The sequence below is a fragment of the Triturus cristatus genome, chromosome 10 (assembly GCF_964204655.1).
Source record: "Triturus cristatus chromosome 10, aTriCri1.1, whole genome shotgun sequence".
Classification (NCBI taxonomy): Eukaryota; Metazoa; Chordata; class Amphibia; order Caudata; family Salamandridae; genus Triturus; species Triturus cristatus.
In genome coordinates, this window is record NC_140593.1 from 35,765,650 (window position 1) to 35,790,256 (window position 24,607).

Genomic DNA, 24,607 nt, shown 5'->3' on the forward strand with positions numbered 1-24,607 from the left:
CACCACTTTACGTGGCACAAAAGTGACGCGGGCTCTCATAAATAAGCTGCACGGCTTTGTGTCCTAAGCTCTTAGATGCGCAAAGACTCGAATGACGTCCGCAGTTCAACAGCTGGAAGGTCCGCACATGCAGGCAGCAGTCACCTCCCCCTGGAGCCGACATAAGCACAGCCCTGAGCCTCAGACTCGTCCAATGCATCACAATATTGTTGCAAATGCTTCGTGCACAGGATAGGTTTGGACTTTAGATTAAGATATACATTGGAACCAATATAATAAGAATGAACGTTTTTGGCTAAATTATATTTATATAACATGTACCAAACAAACTTATTTTGTGTGCACCAAATATAACTTTTATCAATACTTTTTAACTGTAAAGTGCATATTTCCGGCCTTTATTGTGTCTCCATGCATTGTTTTAACTAACTAAAGCATGAGACATAACAATTGAAATTTTAATTAAAATACAAATTGTTTTTTATCAAATTATTATGCAATAAAAATCTTTTCCTAAAAAGTGGAGAGCAGTCCTTCAACAGCAGAAGGTGTTAGCTTTGGAAAATGCCCTCAAGCACTTGATACAAAACCTGATAAAAGGAACAACTCAGCACAATCTGTTCCTCCATTACATGGCAGGAGAAGGCTCGGCGCGTCCTGTTGTGAACTGTGTTTTCCAGGCACCTGTGACCACCCGGAAAGAGAGCAGGGGGAGTCCGAACATCGTGAATGTCGGTCAAATTTTAGAAAAAGGCACTTCTGGCTGGGTGGATTTTCCAACTGGCGGGCACACAGACCTGATCCCAGTTTCCTTTAGAACTGAAATTCTACCCATCTTCTCCATAACTCTCACATTTCACCATTCTTTAAAAAAATCTTTTACATGTATTTTTGGAAAATGTTTAGCCAGGATAAGAGGCTGCCTTGTTGCCTAAAAACAAATCATGAACATGGGAGTGGGGGGTTGGCCAAGCTGCTGTCCCCTGTGTACACTGGGGAAAGCTTTGCCTCCTAGACTCTGCCCACTGATGGCCAAGGCTGTGCCATCAAGGTATCATTGGAGGTGATGAGGGATCTAACACTGGACATTACTTCCAAGGTATCATTGGAGGTGATGAGGGATCTGACACTGGACATTACTTCCACGGTATCATTGGAGGTGATGAGGGATCTGACACTGGACATCACTTCCACGGTATCATTGGAGGTGATGAGGGATCTGACACTGGACATTACTTCCACGGTATCATTGGAGGTGATGAGGGATCTGACACTGGACATCACTTCCACGGTATCATTGGAGGTGATGAGGGATCTGACTCTGGACATTACTTCCACGGTATCATTGGAGGTGATGAGGGGTCTGACACTGGACATTACTTCCACGGTATCATTGGAGGTGATGAGGGATCTGACACTGGACATTACTTCCAAGGTATCATTGGAGGTGATGAGGGATCTGACACTGGACATTACTTCCACGGTATCATTGGAGGTGATGAGGGATCTGACACTGGACATTACTTCCACGGTATCATTGGAGGTGATGAGGGATCTGACACTGGACATTACTTCCAAGGTATCATTGGAGGTGATGAGGGATCTGACACTGGACATTACTTCCAAGGTATCATTGGAGGTGATGAGGGATCTGACACTGGACATTACTTCCAAGGTATCATTGGAGGTGATGAGGGATCTGACACTGGACATTACTTCCAAGGTATCATTGGAGGTGATGAGGGGTCTGACACTGGACATTACTTCCAAGGTATCATTGGAGGTGATGAGGGATCTGACACTGGACATCACTTCCACGGTATCATTGGAGGTGATGAGGGATCTGACACTGGACATTACTTCCACGGTATCATCGGAGGTGATGAGGGATCTAACACTGGACATTACTTCCCAGGTATCATTAGAGGTGATGAGGGATCTGACACTGGACATTACTTCCACGGTATCATTGGAGGTGATGAGGGATCTGACACTGGACATTACTTCCACGGTATCATTGGAGGTGATGAGGGATCTGACACTGGACATCACTTCCACGGTATCATTGGAGGTGATGAGGGATCTAACACTGGACATCACTTCCAAGGTATCATTGGAGGTGATGAGGGATCTGACACTGGACATTACTTCCAAGGTATCATTGGAGGTAATGAGGGATCTGACACTGGACATTACTTCCACGGTATCATTGGAGGTGATGAGGGATCTGACACTGGACATTACTACCACGGTATCATTGGAGGTGATGAGGGATCTAAGACTGGACATTACTTCCACGGTATCATTGGAGGTGATGAGGGATCTTACACTGGACATTACTACCACGGTATCATTGGAGGTGATGAGGGATCTGACACTGGACATCACTTCCACGGTATCATTGGAGGTGATGAGGGATCTGACACTGGACATTACTACCACGGTATCATTGGAGGTGATGAGGGATCTGACACTGGACATCACTTCCAAGGTATCATTGGAGGTGATGAGGGATCTGACACTGGACATTACTTCCAAGGTATCATTGGAGGTGATGAGGGATCTGACACTGGACATTACTTCCAAGGTATCATTGGAGGTGATGAGGGATCTGACACTGGACATTACTACCACGGTATCATTGGAGGTGATGAGGGATCTGACACTGGACATCACTTCCAAGGTATCATTGGAGGTGATGAGGGATCTGACACTGGACATTACTTCCACGGTATCATTGGAGGTGATGAGTGATCTAAGACTGGACATTACTACCACGGTATCATTGGAGGTGATGAGGGATCTGACACTGGACATTACTTCCACGGTATCATTGGAGGTGATGAGTGATCTAAGACTGGACATTACTTCCAAGGTATCATTGGAGGTGATGAGGGATCTGACACTGGACATTACTACCACGGTATCATTGGAGGTGATGAGGGATCTGACACTGGACATTACTTCCACGGTATCATTGGAGGTGATGAGGGATCTGACACTGGACATTACTTCCACGGTATCATTGGAGGTGATGAGGGATCTGACACTGGACATTACTTCCACGGTATCATTGGAGGTGATGAGGGATCTGACACTGGACATTACTTCCACGGTATCATTGGAGGTGATGAGGGATCTGACACTGGACATTACTACCACGGTATCATTGGAGGTGATGAGGGATCTGACACTGGACATCACTTCCAAGGTATCATTGGAGGTGATGAGGGATCTGACACTGGACATTACTACCACGGTATCATTGGAGGTGATGAGGGATCTGACACTGGACATTACTTCCAAGGTATCATTGGAGGTGATGAGGGATCTGACACTGGACATTACTTCCACGGTATCATTGGAGGTGATGAGGGATCTGACACTGGACATTACTTACAAGGTATCATTAGAGGTGATGAGGGATCTAACACTGGACATTACTTCCACCGCTACTGATTGGCCAAGTTGGGTGCGCCTTAAATGTTACGCTGAGGCAGGCGTATGGCTTTACGTGCTCTGCCCTTTGGCTGCTGCACTTGTTCACAGCACAACCTGCACTCATCACTTTGGTCTTTCTTAAGTCAAAACCTAGTTATTTTTCAATGCATACGGTTACACTGCACATACTGTGGGCCAACCTGTAGGCACATCTGTAGCACTGATCCAGTGGAGAACGTCTCAACTTGATGAGCTACACAGGAAATGAACATCTCCACAGAGTATGCGTGGGACCTTTCAGACAAGCACTAGTGAGCCGGTGCACCAGAATGCCGCATCTCCAAACAGAAGTGATGCTATGAGATCTCACAAGGTGCTGGTAGAGAAGGCCGGTGTCGGATTGTGGTTCAGCTGTGTATATATAATCGCTGGCTCCGGCATGGAAAGCCGGCTCCCGTTATCTTCTCCAATCAGCGAGTAGATGCTGGGCAGGAGATATGTGACTGCCGGGTCTTCGGTGCGCGTCCTGTCCCTCCAATGTAGCTGGCACTCCAGGCCTTCATCCTGTAGCTGGCACTCCAGGCCTTCATCCTGTAGCTGGTACTCCTGGCTCTGCACCTGCATTTGTAGAAACAATTCATAAGATTTTGGTGACAATCCTCTTCATGATATCAAGTCATCCTATGATCCTGATCCTGGTCCCCACCCAGGCACAGATGGTAGTGTGCCAGCCTACTTCATGAGATGGTGTGAAAAAACCCACAATCTCATGTGAGATGTTGCCAGTGTCAAGGTTACTTCAATAGCTGAGCGACAGAAAGTAGCAAAAGCTTCAAGAGACCCTTAAAGCAGGTGGAAAGCCCTGAAGTCTACAATGTAAGATTTACTAGGTCTGGGAGCAGGGGGAAGGGGAAAAGGGGGGAAAAACCATATATATTTTTGCAAAAGCAAACTCCCACCAACCTCTATTGCTTTACCATTGGCTATCTAAAGCTCAACAATCTAGGGCAATTTCAAAAGATTGTCTCAACACATCAATTTCTTTAATTATTTTTTCATTCTTTATTTATAAAAAAAATTTGAGTACATTTTTTCAAAACTCATTCTTTTTATATAAATATGATCAAATACACATTTCCACGGTTGCACAATTCACAATTAATTTGAACAAGACATTACATTTTCTAAACTCATCACAATGTGCATTGTTATTTACATGTCCACTTATTTATACATGAAATAATTAAGCACAGAAGTTTTACGAGTACAATCCCCTACAGTCATAACCCATTCAAAAGTGCTCCACAGTCATACGTCACGCTCTCACTGTCACACTGACTCCCAGACCAACACTGCATACACCAAGGGATGGTGACATCCACCCTCTGGTGCTGAGCTGGAATCTGGGGTATCACACACTCCAGGGCCTTACGATATGATTTATGAATATGTGCCGGTATATAACGGGTGATGGAAATTGGGGGATCTACATAAACAAAACACAGAATAGTGGAGAGACATTACAATTACTTTAAGTGGCACTATTTCCATTTTACTGCAATGCTATTCATGTGGGCACCGCATTGCTCTGACTCTAATTGCTATACTCCCCATAGGAGTTTCTTACAATGCTCCTCTTAATATGCTTAAACAGATAAGGTAGAATGCACAGAACCGCTGAAGTCTGCCACGTGTGTGTTGGACCAGCATCGGGGATCCACCTCCCTGTATCCCCACCTCTCACTGCTGGACTCGTGCTCCTGAGAGACGAGGACAGGAAAAAACAGTTGGAAGAGAGAGCACCCCTCCCCCCCCGGAGCTCCACATCTTGGGGAATGGAAGATATTACTTGTCTGACCAGCACCCTCAGGATTACTTGTCTGACCAGCACCCTCAGGATTACTTGCCTGACCAGCACCCTCAGGATTACTTGTCTGACCAGCACCCTCAGGATTACTTGTCTGACCAGCACCCTCAGGATTACTTGTCTGACCAGCACCCTCAGGATTACTTGTCTGACCAGCACCCTCAGGATTACTTGCCTGACCAGCACCCTCAGGATTACTTGTCTGACCAGCACCCTCAGGATTACTTGTCTGACCAGCACCCTCAGTATTACTTGTCTGACCAGCACCCTCAGGATTACTTGCCTGACCAGCACCCTCAGGATTACTTGCCTGACCAGCACCCTCAGGATTACTTGCCTGACCAGCACCCTCAGGATTACTTGTCTGACCAGCACCCTCAGGATTACTTGCCTGACCAGCACCCTCAGGATTACTTGTCTGACCAGCACCCTCAGGATTACTTGTCTGACCAGCACCCTCAGAACAGAATGCGTGAACCAGATGGAGCTGTCCCATGAAGCAGAGCTTCAGATATTACAACTGGACTTGATAATAATATAAGAAGGTAACAATCTTAGGAATCTAACCCAATTTACAGAGTGCAGCTGTTGGTGTCAAAGAGTCAGAAAGTGTCAGGTCCAGCAGGATGGGTGATTGGGGAGAGAGGCCCAGGAATGACCTCCCTTTGCTCCAGAATGACCTTTACTTGCTCCAGAATGACCTCTCTTTGAGCCAGAATGACCTCCCTTTACTCCTGAGTGATCTCCCTTTGCCCCAGAATGACCTTTCTTTGCTCTAGTGTGAGCTCCCTGTGCTGCAGAATGACCTCCCTTTGCTACAGAGTGACCTCCCTGTCCTCCTGAATGACTTACCTTTGCAACAGAATGAACTTTCTTTGCTCCAGAATAACCCCCCTTTGCTCCAGAGTGACCTCATTTTTCTCCAAAGTGACCTCCCTTTTCTTCAGAATGCCTCACTTTGCTCCAGAATGGCCTTCTGTTACTCCGGAATTACCTCTCTTTGCTCCAGAATGACCTCCTTTTTCCTCCAAACTGACCTTTCTTTGCTACAGAATGAAATCTCTTTGCTCCGAAGTGGCCTCCCTTTGCCCCAGAATGACCTTTCTTTGCTCCAGAGTGAGCTCCCTGTGCTGCAGAATGACCTCCCTTTGCTACAGAGTGACCTCCCGGTCTTCCAGAATGACTTCCCTTTGCACCAGAGTGACCTCTCTTTGCTGCAGAGTGACCTCCCTTTGTCCCAGAATGCCCCCATTTGCTCCAAAATGTCTTCCATTTGCTTTAGAATGACCACCCTTTCACCAGAATGACCTTTCTGACCTTTCGTTGCTAAAAAATAACCTCCCATTGGTCAAAGGCGTACTATTTGTGCTCCAGAGTGGCCTACCTTTGCTCCAGAATTACCTCCCTTTGCTCCAGAATGATCTTCCTTTGCTCCAGAATGACATTCCATTGCTGTGAAATGACCTTTATTTGTTCCACAATGATCTACATTTGCTCCGGAATGACCTCCCTTTGCTCCAGAGGGACCTCCCTTTGTTCCAGAATGACTTCCCTTTACTCCAGATTGCCTCCCTTTGCCCCAGAATGACCATTCTTTGCTCCAGAGAAAGCTTCCTTTGCTGTGGAATGACCTCCCTTTGCTCCAGAATGACATCACTTTGTTTCACAGTGACCTCCCTTTTCTCCGGAGTGACATCCCTTGGTTCCAGAATGACCTCCCTTTGCTCCAGAGTGACCTCTGTTTGCTCCAGAGTGACCTCCCTTTGTCCCAGGATGCCTCGGTTTGCTCCAAAATGTCTTCCATTTTCTTCATAATGACCACCCTTTGCACCAGAACGACCTTTCTTTGCTCCAGATTGACCTCCCTTTGCTCCAGAATGACATCCCCTTGCTCCACACCGACCTACCTTTGCACCAGAATGACCACGCTTTGCTCCAGAATGATCTCCCTTTGCTCCATAGTGAGCTCCCTCTGCTGTGAAATGACCTCCCGTTGCTCCAGAATGAACTCCCTTTGGTCTAGAATGACCTCTCCTTGCTACAGAGTGACCTACCTTTGCTTTAAAATGATCCTCCTTTGATCCAAAGGTACTCCTCTTTGCTCTAGAGTAAACCTTCCTTTGTCACAGAATGCCTCCATTTCTTTCAGACTGTCCTCCATTTGCACCAGAATAACCTCTCTGTGCTCCAGAATGACTTTCTTTGCTGTGAAATGACCTCCCTGTTAGAGGTCGGATCCCTTGCGCAGTTGTTACGTGGGTTTCGACTGTGGCATAGAGATTTACTTGCTGGCCTTGTGGTGACACATTTTTTAGATGATCCCTTATGGTGACACACTTTTGAGACGATCCCTTAAGGAAGTGGAGTCCTCCTACGTTCCCTCCTATACAAACCCTGGTTAGCCTCGAATCCGGTGCTTGGCTTTCGGATTCCCGAACCCTGGTCCACGCCCCTTTGTTTCCTGTCTGATCGTTTGCGGTGTCCGTTAGGGTAAAGACTACGGTATATGTTCAAACGGTGTTTCCTTGGTGCTCCCTCTGTGTTTTTGCCCTGGTTTCTGACTCCGGTAAGAAGGAGGGTGAGTCGCTCCCCTTTTGACATTGAGGTTTCGGAGTGTCAGTGGTTTCAGCGAAGTCGCCGTGTGATTTCTCCATGCCGCGCGTTTGATTCAGTCTCAGGTTCCCACTACGCTGCGACTCCCTCCTCCTTCCCGTGCAGCGTTATTTTTTGCAATTCGCTCTATGGCTTTGCAGCTGGTAACGCTATGCCGTTGATCTAATGCCCCGAATACACGACGGCAACTTCAGACTTCCTACGCTGTTGCTTTCCCTCAATCCCTGAAGAGAGATACATTGTAGCATTACCCCCGTACTGTCACAGAATAGCGAAAGTTAGTTCTTGCGCGGCCGCGCTCTTAGTCCCCTTGGAGTGTAGTCAGAGGATAGCGCTCCCTAGCAAATTGACATTCATAGGGCTTCATCACTAGTACCCAGTCCATTCATACACTGCTGAGGGTGATAGCTGATTATACTCACAGTACGGCTGTTTTTCGGATAAGGTGACGGTATCAGTCCCATGTGGTACTTAGGTATTGGAAGAGCCCTACCTTGAGTGAAAGCCTTGAATCCATAAGAGTGCTGCTGGTCATCCTCCTCACACCCTGCTGAGTCATTCAGATCTTCTTACAGTTTAAGGAGATTTTCAGTTGGTAAGAGACCTTGTGTTGTGTATCATACATAACGTCAGCAATTGTAAATCTCCTGTGTGTCTTGAAATAGGGGAAGGGGACAAGGTTAATTAATAATATCTTCATTGTTCCTTCTGTAGGTTGTCCCATTCTGTTCCTGCTACAGACAATCAACTGGGGGTTCCAAACAGCTGCCTTCACGTTCAGCCCCACATCTCCGGAGGTTCCCCTGTGGGAGAGCATTCAATTGAATAGGGCTCGCCCATAGAGGGGCTTTAGGAGTGTGGGGACTTCCTCGTCACTCCTGTGGATTGAGCTGAGCAGTCTTCGTGGTGGTACCGGTAACAGAAAGCCAAGCCCACATATTAAGTCCACCCGAGCGACGATGAATCCTGAAGGAGCTGCTTCTTTAGCTGAGAACCCTTTACATAGTCCCACTGTAGAAGAGTTGGCGTCAGCTCTTATAGATCTCCAAAGAGAGGTAGGGAGACTTAGAGGCGAAAATCTACAGCTCCACACAGAATTAGAGAGATATCGTCACAGGGATAGCGCTGTGGTAGGAGAAACCTCACAAACACAGAAACGCACTTATATACAACCTGCTCCTTTTACGCCTCCTTCTGCTTTGGTAGATAATTCCTCAACAAGCGCGACCAGTCCTCAAGCAATTCAGGTGTCCGTACAGACACAGATTCCTGTCCCGTTAGCCGTCCCCGAAAGGTTTTATGGGGATAGCACCAAATTTTGTGTTTTCCTCAATCAATGCCAACTACACTTTCTCTGTAAGGCTTCAGCCTTTCCAGACGATGCTGCTAAAGTGGCCTTTGTGATTTCTTATTTGGGGGCAACGCTGCCAATTGGGCCGTTCCTTTAGTAGAAAGTAATGACCCCCTTTTGTATAATTTTCCTTTGTTTAAAGACAAGTTGAAAGGGTTATTCGCACGTCATGCCTATGTACAAGCTAGCGATAGTGAGTTACTTAGTTTAAAGCAAGGGAACAAAGATCTTATCACTTATGTAACAGAATTTAACAGATTAATAATTGAGACTCAGTGGCCAGAGGAAAAAAGGACGTCCTCATTTTATAGAGGCCTAAATGACGACCTGAAAGATCTTTTATCCCACATTGTGGATCCCCCTGAAGAATGTAACGCGTTCATTGATTTGGTGGTGAAGTTGAATCACCGAGTAACAGAACGGAAAGGAGACAAATCCCGTGGAACTCTAGCGCGTTTTTGGATTGTAAGAGGGGATAGAAAAGACAGTAAGGATCAAAAAGATACTAGCGAACCAATGCAAATAGGTGGAATGAGAAACCCATTGACGGCAGAAGAAAAAGAGAGGAGACGCAAGCAGAACCTTTGTTTATACTGTGGCAAAGGAGGTCATTATGCCAGAAGTTGTCCTGCTAAAATCAGTCCTAGTAATAAAGTAGCAGTGAGTAGCCAAGAGACAGAGTACCCTAAGGGAAACTAGAGAACTTGAAGAAGAACGAGACCGTTTCTTCAAGTTGTTCTCCAGTTAAGGTCTCCTTTGATGTAGCCAGTATTAACGCCCCTATAGCACGGCATTTTACTATATCTGTTACACTTATTGTTTCTGTACAAAGTCGCAAAACACTACCCATCCTACTTGACTCAGGAGCTACGGGTAATTTCCTTGACATACAACTTGCTCGAACATTGAGAATACCTTTTCTTCCCAAGACCAAACCTAAACCCATTAGAGCTGTGGACGGAACTGAGCTGTCTTCTGGGTTAATTGCTTATCATACGCCCGCATTAACAATGGTATGCAACAACGGGCATTCCGAGGACATAGTCTTTGATTTAATTGATACACCCAATTTTGGAGCTATTCTTGGGGTGCCTTGGTTGCAAGTTCATAATCCACAGATAGACTGGAAGGCACGGAAGATCACTTTAAGATCACCATACTGCCTGTTACACTGTTATCAAGATGCACAAGAGTGGGAAACCCCTTTATGTTGTGCCTTAGATGCACCCGATGTGGCCCTCCCTTCAATGTATAGTGAATTCCGTGAAGTGTTTGATGTGGAAAAGGCTTCAGTCTTACCTCCTCATAGGAGCTATGACTGCCGGATAGATTTGATTCCTGGGGCAGACTTACCTGTGAGTCGAGTATATGCCTTGACGGAGCCTGAAACGGAATATCTTCAACAATACATCTCGGAGATGTTAGAGAAGGGGTTTATCAGACACTCCACCTCTCCTGTGTCATCCCCACTCTTCTTCATTCCAAAACGTGAAGGAAGTTTAAGAGCGTGCCTAGATTATCGCGCATTAAACAAAGTGACCATCAAAAAAAAATATCCTTTACCCCTCATTTCAGTTTTACTGGATCAAGTGACAGGGGCTAAGATCTTCACCAAGCTCGATCTTAGAGGGGCATATCATTTGATACGTGTCAAGGAGGGGGACGAATGGAAGACCGCCTTTCGTACGAAATTCGGTCTTTTTGAATATTGCGTAATGCCATTTGGCCTTTGCAATGCCCCTGCGGCATTTCAGTTTTTCATCAACGACATTTTGCGTGAATATCTCGATCTCTTCGTGATTGTGTACATAGATGATATCCTGATTTTTTCCAATTCAGAACAGGAACATGTGGAACATGTAAGAAAAATATTGTTAAAATTGAAGGAGCATCATTATTCGCTAAATTGGATAAAAGCACCTTCCACACGGATAGAGTAGAATTTCTAGGATTTGTTATTTCACCTGAAGGAATCCTTATGGATCCAAAAAAGGTAGAAGCGTTGGTCAAGTGGCCTAGTCCTACCACGGTAAAGGAGGTCCAATCCTTTATCGGGTTTGCGAATTTTTATAGACACTTTATCGATCATTTTTCGGATTTGATTGCTCCTATTACCAGATTATTGCGTAAAGGTACTACCTTTCATTGGTCCACTGAGGCAGAAAGTGCTTTCACTCAGCTCAACAACAAGTTCACAACAACACCTATCATTAGTCATGCTGACAACTCACAACCATACTATGTAGAGGCTGATGCGTCCCAATATGCGGTGGGTGGTGTATTATCTCAAAGGAATCCAACTACGGGTCGATTACATCCTGTGGCATATTTTTCTAAAACACTTCTTCCAGCGGAACAGAACTATACCATAGGAGAAAGAGAACTCCTGGCCATAAAATTAGCCTTTCAGGAATGGAGGCATTATTTGTTGGGTTCTCCACATACAGTGACTATCTATACCGACCACCGTAATTTGCAATTCTTTAAATCCGCTAAGGCATTAACACCAAGACAAATGCGATGGGTTTTATTCTTTAGTGAGTTTGATTTTATTATTACCTATCGGCCAGGGCCCCAACAAGGAAAAGCTGACGCTCTGTCTCGGTTGGGAGCGGATAAAAGAATGGTAAACTGTGAACCTCCCCCTCTCATTCCTTGTCATAAAATTGCGGGGGTTACTGAAAGGGACAATTCAACCACCTCCTTCTTGACTACGTTAATGACCGCCTATGGGGACATATCACCTTTGGAATGGATGAAAGATCCACAGCACACGATAAGAGACGGCTTGTATCTCCATGATATGAAAATGTATGTACCCTTACGAGATCTTCAACTACAGATAATCAAGTGGTGTCATGATAACTCATTGACAGGTCACCCTGGGAGTGAAAAGACCATACAACTGTGTCAGAGATGGTTCTGGTGGAAAGGGTTGAGTCAAGATGTGTTGGCATACGTAGCGGCTTGTCCTGTTTGTGCCAGACAAAAACCGTTGCGCTCTGCGCCTGCAGGATTGTTACATCCTACACACATTCCTCCAGTCGCCTGGCATACCTTGAGTATGGACTTCATTACGGATTTGCCTCCAGTGCAAGGTTACACTACCATTTTAGTGGTAGTAGATCTGTTGACTAAAATGGCACACTTTATTCCCCTGAAGAAATTGCCATCATCCAAGGAATTGGCACAAGTGTTTATAGATCACATTGTTAAGTTACATGGGATTCCCTCTGTGATCATAACTGATAGAGGCGCCCAATTCATTTCCCGTTTCTGGCAAGGGTTATGTGGTACTTTAGGAATAGATCACAGATTATCTACAGCCTACCATCCTCAGACTGATGGACAAACTGAAAGAACTAATCAATCCCTAGAACAATTCCTTAGATGTTTGTTGTCCACTATCACGTCCAATTGGGTACATGCTCTTTCCTTAGCAGAATTTGCGTACAATAATTCTACACATTCCTCTACTGGGGTGTCTCCCTTCTTTTTTGCTCATGCACATCATCCTCGATTTCTTCCTTTCCCAGCACCCAGTCATCTAGACAATATTCCTGCGGTCCAACAACATCATGCCACCCTGTTAGAGATTTGGGAATCTGCCACCAGTGAATTAAGAAAGACCAAGGAAGCCATGAAAATACAATCAGACAAACACCGTAGGCCTGCTCCTGATTATCAAGTAGGCGACAGAGTATGGTTGTCCACCAAGAATTTAAGATTAGCGGGTCCAAAGAAGTTACATCCCCGTTATGTGGGTCCGTATAAAATCCTGAAAATTATCACTCCAGTGTCGCTTAAACTTGAGTTGCCAGAGGACATGCAGATTCATCCTGTATTCCACACATCCTTACTCAAAGAATACAAACCCTCTCTGAATCCTGAACGGCCACCTCCTCCTCTCTTAGTGGGTGGGGAACCAGAATATGAAGTCAAACGAATCCTAGATTCCCGTAGATTCAGGGGTAAACTGCAGTATTTGTTTGACTGGGTGGGATATGCCCCCGAAGACCGCTCTTGGGAACCTGCTGAGAATGTTCACGCCCCTACCTTAGTACGTAGGTTTCATGCCCTCAATCCCTCTAAGCCTCGACCTGTAAGACGGCCTTTGGGCGGGAGAACTGTTAGAGGTTGGATCCCTTGCGCAGTCGTTACGTGGGTTTCGACTGTGGCATAGAGATTTACTTGCTGGCCTTGTGGTGACACACTTTTTAGATGATCCCTTATGGTGACACACTTTTAAGACGATCCCTTAAGGAGGTGGAGTCCTCCTACGTTCCCTCCTATACAAACCCTGGTTAGCCTCGAATCCGGTGCTTGGCTTTCGGATTCCCGAACCCTGGTCCACGCCCCTTTGTTTCCTGTCTGATCGTTTGCGGTGTCCGTTAGGGTAAAGACTACGGTAGCTGTTCAAACGGTGTTTCCTTGGTGCTCCCTCTGTGTTTTTGCCCTGGTTTCTGACTCCGGTAAGAAGGAGGGTGAGGCGCTCCCCTTCTGACATTGAGGTTTCGGAGTGTCAGTGGTTTCAGCGAAGTCGCGGTGTGATTTCTCCATGCCACGCGTTTGATTCAGTCTCAGGTTCACGCTACGCTGCGACTCCCTCCTACTTCGCGTGCAGCGTTATTTTTGGCAATTCGCTCTATGGCTTTGCAGCTGGTAACGCTATGCCGTTGATCTAATGCCCCAAATACACGACGGCAACTTCAGATTTCCTACGCTGTTGCTTTCCCTCAATCCCTGAAGAGAGATACATTGTAGCATTACCCCCGTACTGTCACAGAATAGCGAAAGTTAGTTCTTGCGCGGCCGCGCTCTTAGTCCCCCTTGGAGTGTAGTCAAAGGATAGCGCTCCCTAGCAAATTGACATTCATAGGGCTTCATCACTAGTACCCAGTCCATTCATACACTGCTGAGGGTGATAGCTGATTATACTCACAGTACGGCTGTTTTTCGGATAAGGTGACGGTATCAGTCCCATGTGGTACTTAGGTATTGGAAGAGCCCTACCTTGAGTGAAAGCCTTGAATCCATAAGAGTGCTGCTGGCCATCCTCCTCACACCCTGCTGAGTCATTCAGATCTTCTTACAGTTGAAGGAGATGTTCAGTTGGTAAGAGACCATGTGTTGTGTGTCATACATAACGTCAGCAATTGTAAATCTCCTGTGTGTCTTGAAATAGGGGAAGGGGACAAGGTTAATTAATAATATCTTCATTGTTCCTTCTGTAGGTTGTCCCATTCTGTTCCTGCTACAGACAATCAACTGGGGGTTCCAAACAGCTGCCTTCACGTTCAGCCCCACATCTCCGGAGGTTCCCCTGTGGGAGAGCATTCAATTGAATAGGGCTCGCCCATAGAGGGGCTTTAGGAGTGTGGGGACTTCCTCGTCGCTCCTGTGGATTGAGCTGAGCAGTCTTCGTGGTGGTACCGGCAACACTCCCTTTGCCCCACAATGATCTCCATTTCTACAGAATTACTTCCCTGTCACAGAATGCCTCCCTTTGCCCCAGAATGACCTCTCTTTGCATCAGAATCACCTCTCTTTGCTCCAGATTGACCTCCCTTTGCCCCAGAATGACCTCTCTTTGCTCCAAAATGAGCTTCATTTGCTGCAGAATGACCTCCCTTTGCTCTAGAATGACATCCCTTTGTTCAACAGTGACCTCCCTTTGCTCCAGAGTGACCTCCCTTTGCCTCAGACTGATATCCCTTTGTCTCAGAATGCATCCATTTGCTCCAAAATGTCTTCCATTTGCTTCAGAATGACCTCCCTTTGCACCAAAATGACCTTTCTTTGCTCAGGGATAACCTACCTTTGCTCCAGGTTGACCTCTCTTTGCTCTAAAGTGACCCCCCTTTGCTCCATAATGATTTTATTTTCCGTCAGAATGACCTTTCTTTGTATCAGAATAACCTCTCTGTGCCCCAGAAGGAACTCCCTTTGCTCCAGAATGACCTCTCCTTGCTCCAGACTGACCTACCTTTTCTCCAGAGTGCCCTCTCGTTACTCCAGAGTGACCTCTCTTTTCTCCAGAATGACCTCTCTTAGCTCCAAAGTGGCCTTCCTTTGCTACAGCGTGATCTCCCTTTGCCCCAGAAAGACCTCCCTGTGCTCCATAATGAAATCCCTTTGTTCCACAGGGACCTACCTTTGCTCCAGAGTGACCTCCCTATGTCCCAGAGTGATCTCCCTTTGATCCAGAATGATCTCCATTTTCTCCATAATGACACCTCTTTGTTCCACAGTGAGCCACCTTTGCTCGAGAGTGACCTCCCTATGTCGCAGAATGACCTCCCTTTGCTCCATGAAGTCCTCTTTTTGTCCCAGAGTGACCTCTCTTCGGTCTATCGTGACCTCCTTTTGTCCCAGAATGCCTCGATTTGCTCCAGAATAAGCTCCCTATGCTCCAGAGTGACCTCTCTTTGATCCAGAGTGATCTCCCTTTGATTCCAGAAGGCCTCCTTTCACTCCAAAGAGACCTCCCTTTGCACCAGAATGACCTCTCTTTGCACGAGAATGACCTCCCTTTGCTCCATTAAGTCCTCCTTTTGTCCCAGAATGCCTCGATTTGCTCCAGAATAACCTTTCTTAAATGTGTTTGAAGTCGCTCCGCCCCAGTGTTCGGCCAGCCGCTGGGTCATTGGTCCCAGAGAGCGTCTCTAGCAGTTTCCCCCTAGTCTGATTCCTCTTTGCTTCTTCATGGCCAGTTGTGGGTTCTACTTTAGGGTAAAGGTTCCTGAAGTTATAGAAATTGCAGGTTCTTTGCGGGGTAGGGTGCCACCTAGGCAGAGATGTATCTCAGTCTGAGCTGCGCCCTAAAGCCCCATGTGTACTGGAACACGGCCATGGTCGCAGCATTTCAAACACTGCTCTATAAACCTGTTCTGCAGATCCTGGGACAGGCTCAGGGTACAGGTGAGCACCTGAGAAGCTTGCTTGGACTATTAGGATTCCATGGATGGAGAAACTTCCACTGCCTTCTGCGGACAGGTTTGGGCACTATAAACACCCCAAAAAATAAACAATAAAAATACCCAGTAAGAAAAACATCTGAGTACTCAGGGGGCACGCAAACACCTACACACACAGCACTGCATTTCCAAAACACCAGACCTGTGTGTTTGAATATAGCAGGTGGTCCTGGGAGCGCTATCACTGTACAGATACCACAAGAGAAATATTCCAAACATTAAGAGAAAGAATCTACAGCAGGAAGAGCTCAGCAGGCCGAAAGAATCATGATTCTGTCGGTCTGACATGGAACATGGAAATGCCAACATGCCAAGGCCCTTTCCACAGAGCTGGAGTTCGGGTACAAGTGTGGCAAGGCTATCGGGGGAGGGAGAGACATGCGAAAAAAAACCTCCTTGCCATGCCCTGGGGAGCTGGGCAACTGGACACCAAAGCACTTATGGGACTTTGGCCCAGGGGAGGAATACGGCGCATGCTTGCCCTTTCTGCCTGCGCATGCGCCGTTTCCGCAGCCTGGGGCCAATGCAGGCATGTTGCACTGTGGAGGAAGGATGCCTCTGTTGCAGGCAGGAAGCGGGACCTTCAGGCTCAGAGACAACCCAGCCTGCGCAGCCTTGCTATTCAGCGCACTGAGTTGTAATAGCACCGGTCGCAGGCTTCTAAGCACAGCTTCGGCACGAGCGCTCATTCTTTTACAAATGAACTGCTGCAGACTCCTTTCCAAAACACTGGAAACCTGTAATATGTGTAAGTGTATTGTTTTATTTCTTTGTAGGTATTAAGTATTTAAAATGTATTACATGCTTGTAACTTTAAGGAACGTAGGTTTAGAATGTCCGGAATGTTGTTGTTGGAATGTTAGTATTTGACTGTGTGGAGAATTGACTAGGGAACTGGACAGGAAGGTCGTGGGTCTTTACCTGAATAAAACTTCAACTTAACTTCAAGAGAATTACATCTTTATTTAATATTGTGTTCCCTTTACTACATTTAATGGCGACGAGGATGGGATACGAACCCACGTGTGCAAAATCACTGAAAAAGAAACATGCCCAATGCTTCTCAGCTTCAAACTCATCCCAAACAATCTACTGAAACAGAGCAGGAGCCCCCCCCACCCACATCTCCCAATCAGACATCTTCCAAAACATTCTCACTGCAACAACCACATGTGACCTCTTCTGCGCCACATTCGGCCCCTCCCTATAGATGACGTAAGAAAGGAGCGAGGATGCGCCACGTGACCCCTTCGACTACCGCCCCTCACCAGCCTTCTCTCTCCAGAAAGATCTTCAGACTCCTTGGGTATAACCATCCAGCCCTTCCTGGGAGGGGCCCCCTTGCAGGACCCTACCCAGGAGGAGCTTTACCCTCCCCACACCACTCAACATAGGACGACTGACCATCAGGACATGTATTGGAACAGGTCTTCCCTCATTGTACCTGAAGCCCAAGACCTCAGGACTCTGCCAACAAACACAACATCACCAACCTTCCCACAAACCACCTACAACTAAAACATGCATTGGCAAAGCCAATAGTTCACACTATTTTGAGACTGCAAGCAGTGGATATAAACAATTTCACAAACGTCAGGTGGTACAAGCAGTAACCACCAGCAGGAGATCCACCCGAATATGCCTGAAGAACAGACAGCCTGAATGTCTGACACCTGAGATAAGCCGCCTGGTTCCACACCGGCGGAACTGCTGAAAATGGCTCCCTTCTATTCCTGCCAGCCGCCACCAACCGATGGACAGCAGCGAGGAGAAGCAGTACCATGGGAAGTCCAGACCCGGTGCAGACGCTATGACTAACCCCAGGTCTACTGAATGTCAAATATGATCTTGGGCTGCAGAGCGCATCCCTGTGCTTGAAGGAAACAAGACATTTGATATAAATTAGTCATAAACTGGTTGGATGCATCCAGATAAGGGGGAAACTAAGCCTTTCATCCTCCCTGTGGTCAGTAAATTGAGAACCGTCAAGTAAAACACTGTCAGAAGGTTGGACCAGGTGGGGTCAGAGTACTGGTACAAAATGGCCATTTTACAAAAGGGACTGGAGAGCAAGCATGTGAGTGGCTGACCTGGGCAGTAAAGATCCTTTCCTTACCTGCTCTTCCTGTATGATTCTTTTCTGCTTCGGTCTTAGGGCACCTGTATGAGGAAGGCAATCAGATGAGATGTCGTTAGGCTGGTCTGTGATGTTAAATCACAACACCTGGAGCTTTGCTGTGTAAGACACCACCTGAGACAAGATAATTAACAGACCCTCCTTTTGATATTTTCACAGCTGTTACTTGTTCTTGTCTCCTAACCACAGCCCTGAAGCCTAGCTCTGTCACCCAGCCGTCAGTGCTAGCCCACGGCCTAGTCCTCAGCCTCAACCCTGGCACCTAGCCCTCAGTCCTAGCCCTCAGCACAAGCCCTGTAACCTGGCCCCCAGCTATAGCCCTCTGCCACAGCACTGGTGCCTAGCCCTAGCCCTGAACCCCATCCCTGAGCCCTAGCCCTGAGCCCCAGCCTTCAGCCCTATCCCTGAAGGCTAACCCTCAGTCATAGCCCTCAGCCTCAGCCCTGGTAACTAGCCCTCAGCCTTAACCGTAACCCTTAGCCCTAGCCCTGAATCCTATCCCTCAGCACTAGCACTGAAGCCGAGCCCTCAGCACTGGCACTGAATCCTATCCCTCAGCACTAGCACTGAAGCCGAGCCCTCAGCACTGGCACTGAATCCTATCCCTCAGCACTAGCACTGAAGCCGAGCCCTCAGCACTGGCACTGAAGCCGAGCCCTCAGCACTGGCACTGAAGCCGAGCCCTCAGCACTGGCACTGAAGCCGAGCCCTCAGCACTGGCACTGAAGCCGAGCCCTCAGCACTGGCACTGAAGCCGAGCCCTCAGCACTGGCACTGAAGCCGAGCCCTCAGCACTGGCACTGAAGCCGAGCCCTCAGCACTGGCACTGAAGCCGAGCCCTCAGCACTGGCACTGAAGCCGAGCCCTCAGCACTGGCACTGAAGCCGAGCCCTCAGCACTGGCACTGAAGCCGAGCCCTCAGCACTAGCCCACAACCCTAAGCATGAAGCCCAGCCCTCAGTCCTACCCTGGAAACGGCACAGATCATTTCTAACAGTTTTGCGTCACTTTTCCTCCACAAATGCAGACAAACCCTCCTCGGTTTCGGCTAGTTTGATGCAATCTGTTGTTTTACATAAAGCGCTCTGGTCATGTGACCAAAATAATAACAATTCTATTAATACTAATAACAATAACAATAATAATGATAATATTAATAATAATAATAATAATAAATGCCAGTGTTGACAGCAGGGGCTCCATCAGAGGCAGCCTAGCCCTATAAGTGGTGCTTTACCATATAAAGTATGATAACCCCATGGCATTGTCATTCGCCAGCTGATGACAAGCGCGAGTGGCTGGCCAAACATCACCATGGGGCAGTGCTCCCTGCTGCCCCGCTCGTTTCACACCCATCCTCAGAATCACTACAGGGCATCCTCAGAATCACTACAGGGCAGTGCTCCCTGCCATTCGCTAGGTTCACACCCATCCTCAGAATCACCACGGGCGGTGCTCCCTTGTGTCCTGGTTGGTTCACACCCATCCTCAGAATCACCACGGGGTAGTGCTCTCTGCCGCCCCGCTAGGTTCACACCCATCCTCAGAATCACCACGGGGCAGTGCTCCCTGCCATTCGCTAGGTTCACACCCATCCTTAGAATCACCACGGGGCAGTGCTCCCTGCCATTCGCTAGGTTCACACCCATCCTTAGAATCACCATGGGGCAGTGCTCCCTGCCACCCCGCTAGGTTCACACCCATCCTGAGAATCACCACGGGGCAGTGCTCCCTGCCGCCCAGCTAGGTTCACACCCATCCTCAGAATCACCATGGGGCAGTGCTCCCTGCCGCCCCGCTAGGTTCACACCCATCCTCAGAATCACCACGGGGCAGTGCTCCCTGCCGCCCCACTAGGTTCACACCCATCCTCAGAATCACCACGGGGCAGTGCTCCCTGCCGCCCCGCTAAGTTCACACCCATCCTCAGAATCACCACAGGGCAGTGCTCCCTGCCGCCCCGCTAGGTTCACACCCATCCTCAGAATCACCACGGGGCAGTGCTCCCTGCTGCCCCGCTAGGTTCACACCCATCCTCAGAATCACCACAGGGCGGTGCTCCCTGCCGCCCCGCTAGGTTCACACCCATCCTCAGAATCACCACGGGGCAGTGCGCTAGGTTCACACCCATCCTCAGAATCACCACGGGGCAGTGCTCCCTGCCACCCCGCTAGGTTTACACCCATCCTCAGAATCCCCACGGGGCAGTGCTCCCTGCCACCCCGCTAAGTTCACACCCATCCTCAGAATCACCACGGGGCAGTGCTCCCTGCCGTCCTGCTAGGTTCACACCCATCCTTAGAATCACCATGGGGCAGTGCTCCCTGCCACCCCGCTAGGTTCACACCCATCCTGAGAATCACCACGGGGCAGTGCTCCCTGCCGCCCAGCTAGGTTCACACCCATCCTCAGAATCACCACGGGGCAGTGCTCCCTGCCGCCCCGCTAGGTTCACACCCATCCTCAGAATCACCACGGGGCAGTGCTCCCTGCCGCCCCGCTAGGTTCACACCCATCCTCAGAATCACCACGGGGCAGTGCTCCCTGCCGCCCCGCTAGGTTCACACCCATCATCAGAATCACCACGGGGCAGTGCTCCCTGCCGCCCCGCTAGGTTCACACCCATCCTCAGAATCACCACGGGCAGTGCTCCCTGCCGCCCCGTTAATTTCACACCCATCCTCAGAATGACCACGGGGCAGTGCTCCCTGCCGCCCCGCTAGGTTCACACCCATCCTCAGAATCACCACAGGCAGTGCTCCCTGCCGCCCGCTAGGTTCACTCCCATCCTCAGAATCACCACGGGGCGGTGCTCCCTGCCGTCCCGCTAGGTTCACACCCATCCTCAGAATCACCACGGGGCAGTGCGCTAGGTTCACACCCATCCTCAGAATCACCACGGGCAGTGCTCCCTGCCGCCCCGTTAATTTCACACCCATCCTCAGAATCACCACGGGGCAGTGCTCCCTGCCGCCCCGCTAGGTTCACACCCATCCTCAGAATCACCACAGGCAGTGCTCCCTGCCGCCCGCTAGGTTCACTCCCATCCTCAGAATCACCACGGGGCGGTGCTCCCTGCCGTCCCGCTAGGTTCACACCCATCCTCAGAATCACCACGGGGCAGTGCGCTAGGTTCACACCCATCCTCAGAATCACCACGGGGTAGTGCTCCCTGCCACCCCGCTAGGTTCACACCCATCCTCAGAATCACCACGGGGCAGTGCTCCCTGCCGCCCCACTAGGTTCACACCCATCCTCAGAATCACCATGGGGCAGTGCTCCCTGCCGCCCCGCTAGGTTCACACCTATCCTCAGAATCACCACGGGGCAGTGCTCCCTGCCGCCCCGCTAGGTTTACACCCATCCTCAGAATCACCACGGGCAGTGCTCCCTGCCGCCCCGCTAATTTCACACCCATCCTCAGAATCACCACGGGGCAGTGCTCCCTGCCGCCCCGCTAGGTTCACACCCATCCTCAGAATCACCACAGGCAGTGCTCCCTGCCGCCCGCTAGGTTCACTCCCATCCTCAGAATCACCACGGGGCAGTGCTCCCTGCTGCCTCGCTAGGTTCACACCCATCCTCAGAATCACCACGGGGCGGTGCTCCCTGCCGTCCCGCTAGGTTCACACCCATCCTCAGAATCACCACGGGGCAGTGCGCTATGTTCACACCCATCCTCAGAATCACCACGGGGTAGTGCTCCCTGCCACCCCGCTAGGTTCACACCCATCCTCAGAATCCCCACGGGGCAGTGCTCCCTGCTGTCCTGCTAGGTTCACACCCATCCTTAGAATCACCACGGGGCAGTGCTCCCTGCCGCCCCGCTAGGTTCACACCCATCCTCAGAATCACCACAGGCAGTGCTCCATGCCGCCCGCTAGGTTCACTCCCATCCTCAGAATCACCACGGGGCAGTGCTCCCTGCTGCCTCGCTAGGTTCACACCCATCCTCAGAATCACCACGGGGCGGTGCTCCCTGACGTCCCGCTAGGTTCACACCCATCCTCAGAATCACCACGGGGCAGTGCGTTAGGTTCACACCCATCCTCAGAATCACCACGGGGCAGTGCTCCCTGCCGCCCCGCTAGGTTCACACCCATCCTCAGAATCACCACGGGGCAGTGCTCCCTGCCGCCCCGCTAGGTTCACACCCATCCTCAGAATCACCATGGGGCAGTGCTCCCTGCCGCACCGCTAGGTTCACACCCATCCTCAGAATCACCACGGGGCAGTGCTCCCTGCCGCCCCGCTAGGTTCACACCCATCCTCAGAATCACCACGGGCAGTGCTCCCTGCCGCCCCGCTAATTTCTCACCCATCCTCAGAATCACCACGGGGCGGTGCTCCCTGCCGCCCTGCTAGGTTCACACCCATCCTCAGAATCACCACGGGGCAGTGCGCTAGGTTCACACCCATCCTCAGAATCACCACGGGGTAGTGCTCCCTGCCACCCCGCTAGGTTCACACCCATCCTCAGAATCCCCACGGGGCAGTGCTCCCTGCTGTCCTGCTAGGTTCACATCCATCCTTAGAATCACCACGGGGCAGTGCTCCCTGCCGCCCCGCTAGGTTCACACCCATCCTCAGAATCACCACGGGGCAGTGCTCCGTGCCGCCCCGCTAGGTTCACACCCATCCTCAGAATCACCACAGGGCAGTGCTCCCTGCCTCCCCGCTAGGTTCACACCCATCCTCAGAATCACCACAGGGCATTGCTCCCTACCAACCTGCTAGGTTCACACCCATCCTCAGAATAACCACGGGGCAGTGCTCCCTGCCGCCCTGCTAGGTTCACACCCATCCACTGACCAGCCGATCCTGCATCAGATACTAAGATCAAAGGAGCACAAGTGCTTATACGCGAGTGTTGGCAATCGATGGTAGCGTAGCCTGAGCCGTAGCATGTGCTGAGGACGTGCAGCAGGGCACAAAGCATTCACAGGAGCAGGACTCACCCGAAGTCCTTACTTTCCGTGCCCATGCCATTCCTGACGTACCTCGTCCTCAGCGGATTCATCAGTTTCATCCCTAAATCCCTTTGTGATACAAAAACAAGTAATATGTGTCTTGCTCCCTATTTATGGCCGCGGTCACACTTAGCAGTACCCTGATCCATGCCTGCTCCATCCCTTGAATCTGAGGGAGCTCTCCCTGCCCCAGTGCATGACTTTGTAAGTCAAACATTTAAAAATAATTATGAAACCCAAAAAAGTAAAAGACTACTGTGAAAATAGCTTCTCGCGTTTTCTAAAAATATTAAAATGAAGACATAGAATAACAAAGCTCCTGCATTCCTAACATCAATCTATGTGTCAGTTATTGAATGATGGGCTCGCGAAAAAATGAGCATTTCTTGTATAAGTAATGTGAAACTCTGCTTCTCACAATGAACTCAAGGTGGACAGGCAAGAAAATGAAGAAAAAAGAAAGAAAAAAACAACACAAAAAGGACATTAGCAAAGATGGAGAAAAAGGTTTAATGTCTTGCCATGATAATGTTTCACCTCTGTGCAGATTGTTCTATCTTTTTACTGAAATACTTATGGAGCAGCACTCACATCTGCCAGTTACTTCAGGTGAGTCTGCACAAAGGTGCTGGTGCTCCCATTTTCTCCGCAGCAGGGGTAGCAGAAGTGACATCGCATGCCCTTTGACCTCAATGACTTCACAGGCAGTAATATCATATGACCTTTGTGGCTGAATCTTCTTAGGAAGAGATGTCACATGACCTTAATCGTGATGACATAGCTGAATTTCCACAATAACTGAATGACATGCCACACTGAATGACGAGAAAACTGATTGCTGGATGCAACTTGTGTGCAGAACACGGCTTGGACGGCTGATCCCTAGACTTTGAACGCTCGACCTTAACCTTACCATAGGTTATTCCATTTTCAAGCTATGACCCATACAAACACACTTCTAACAAGTCTAGTCTGGATGACTGATTGTCCTTTACAACGTTGTTTGCCCAGATTGTCCTATAATGCCATTTAACTGAAACCTGCCCTGAGGAAGCCTGTGATGAGGCGAAACATGTTGGCGCGCTTAGTTGCATATTCTGAAGAAGAAGACAAACAAAAGACAAACACAAACAAAATAACGTACTAGCCATGTCGTTGTTGCTTCTTATACAAACTTTCTTTGTTTGCACTTTGTATGTTTTCCTCTCGATTTTGTTTAAATGTCTCTAATGTATGGCTGATGAGCAGCTG

The 24,607-nt window shown here is 48.9% G+C and overlaps 1 protein-coding gene across 1 annotated transcript in view; it reads right to left on the reverse strand.

Moving 5' to 3' along the window:
* Positions 1-288: 288 nt before the first annotated feature.
* LOC146788765 (uncharacterized) overlaps positions 289-24,607 on the reverse strand; it is a 180,042-nt gene continuing 155,723 nt past the window's right edge. Inside the window, exons 4-5 of the mRNA XM_085629933.1 lie at positions 18,366-18,409; positions 289-4,059 (exon numbers count right to left, since the gene is read on the reverse strand). Coding sequence (XP_085486059.1) covers positions 3,808-4,059; positions 18,366-18,409 — 296 coding nt within the window. The 3' untranslated portion in view covers positions 289-3,807. The remainder of the gene's footprint in view (positions 4,060-18,365; positions 18,410-24,607) is intronic.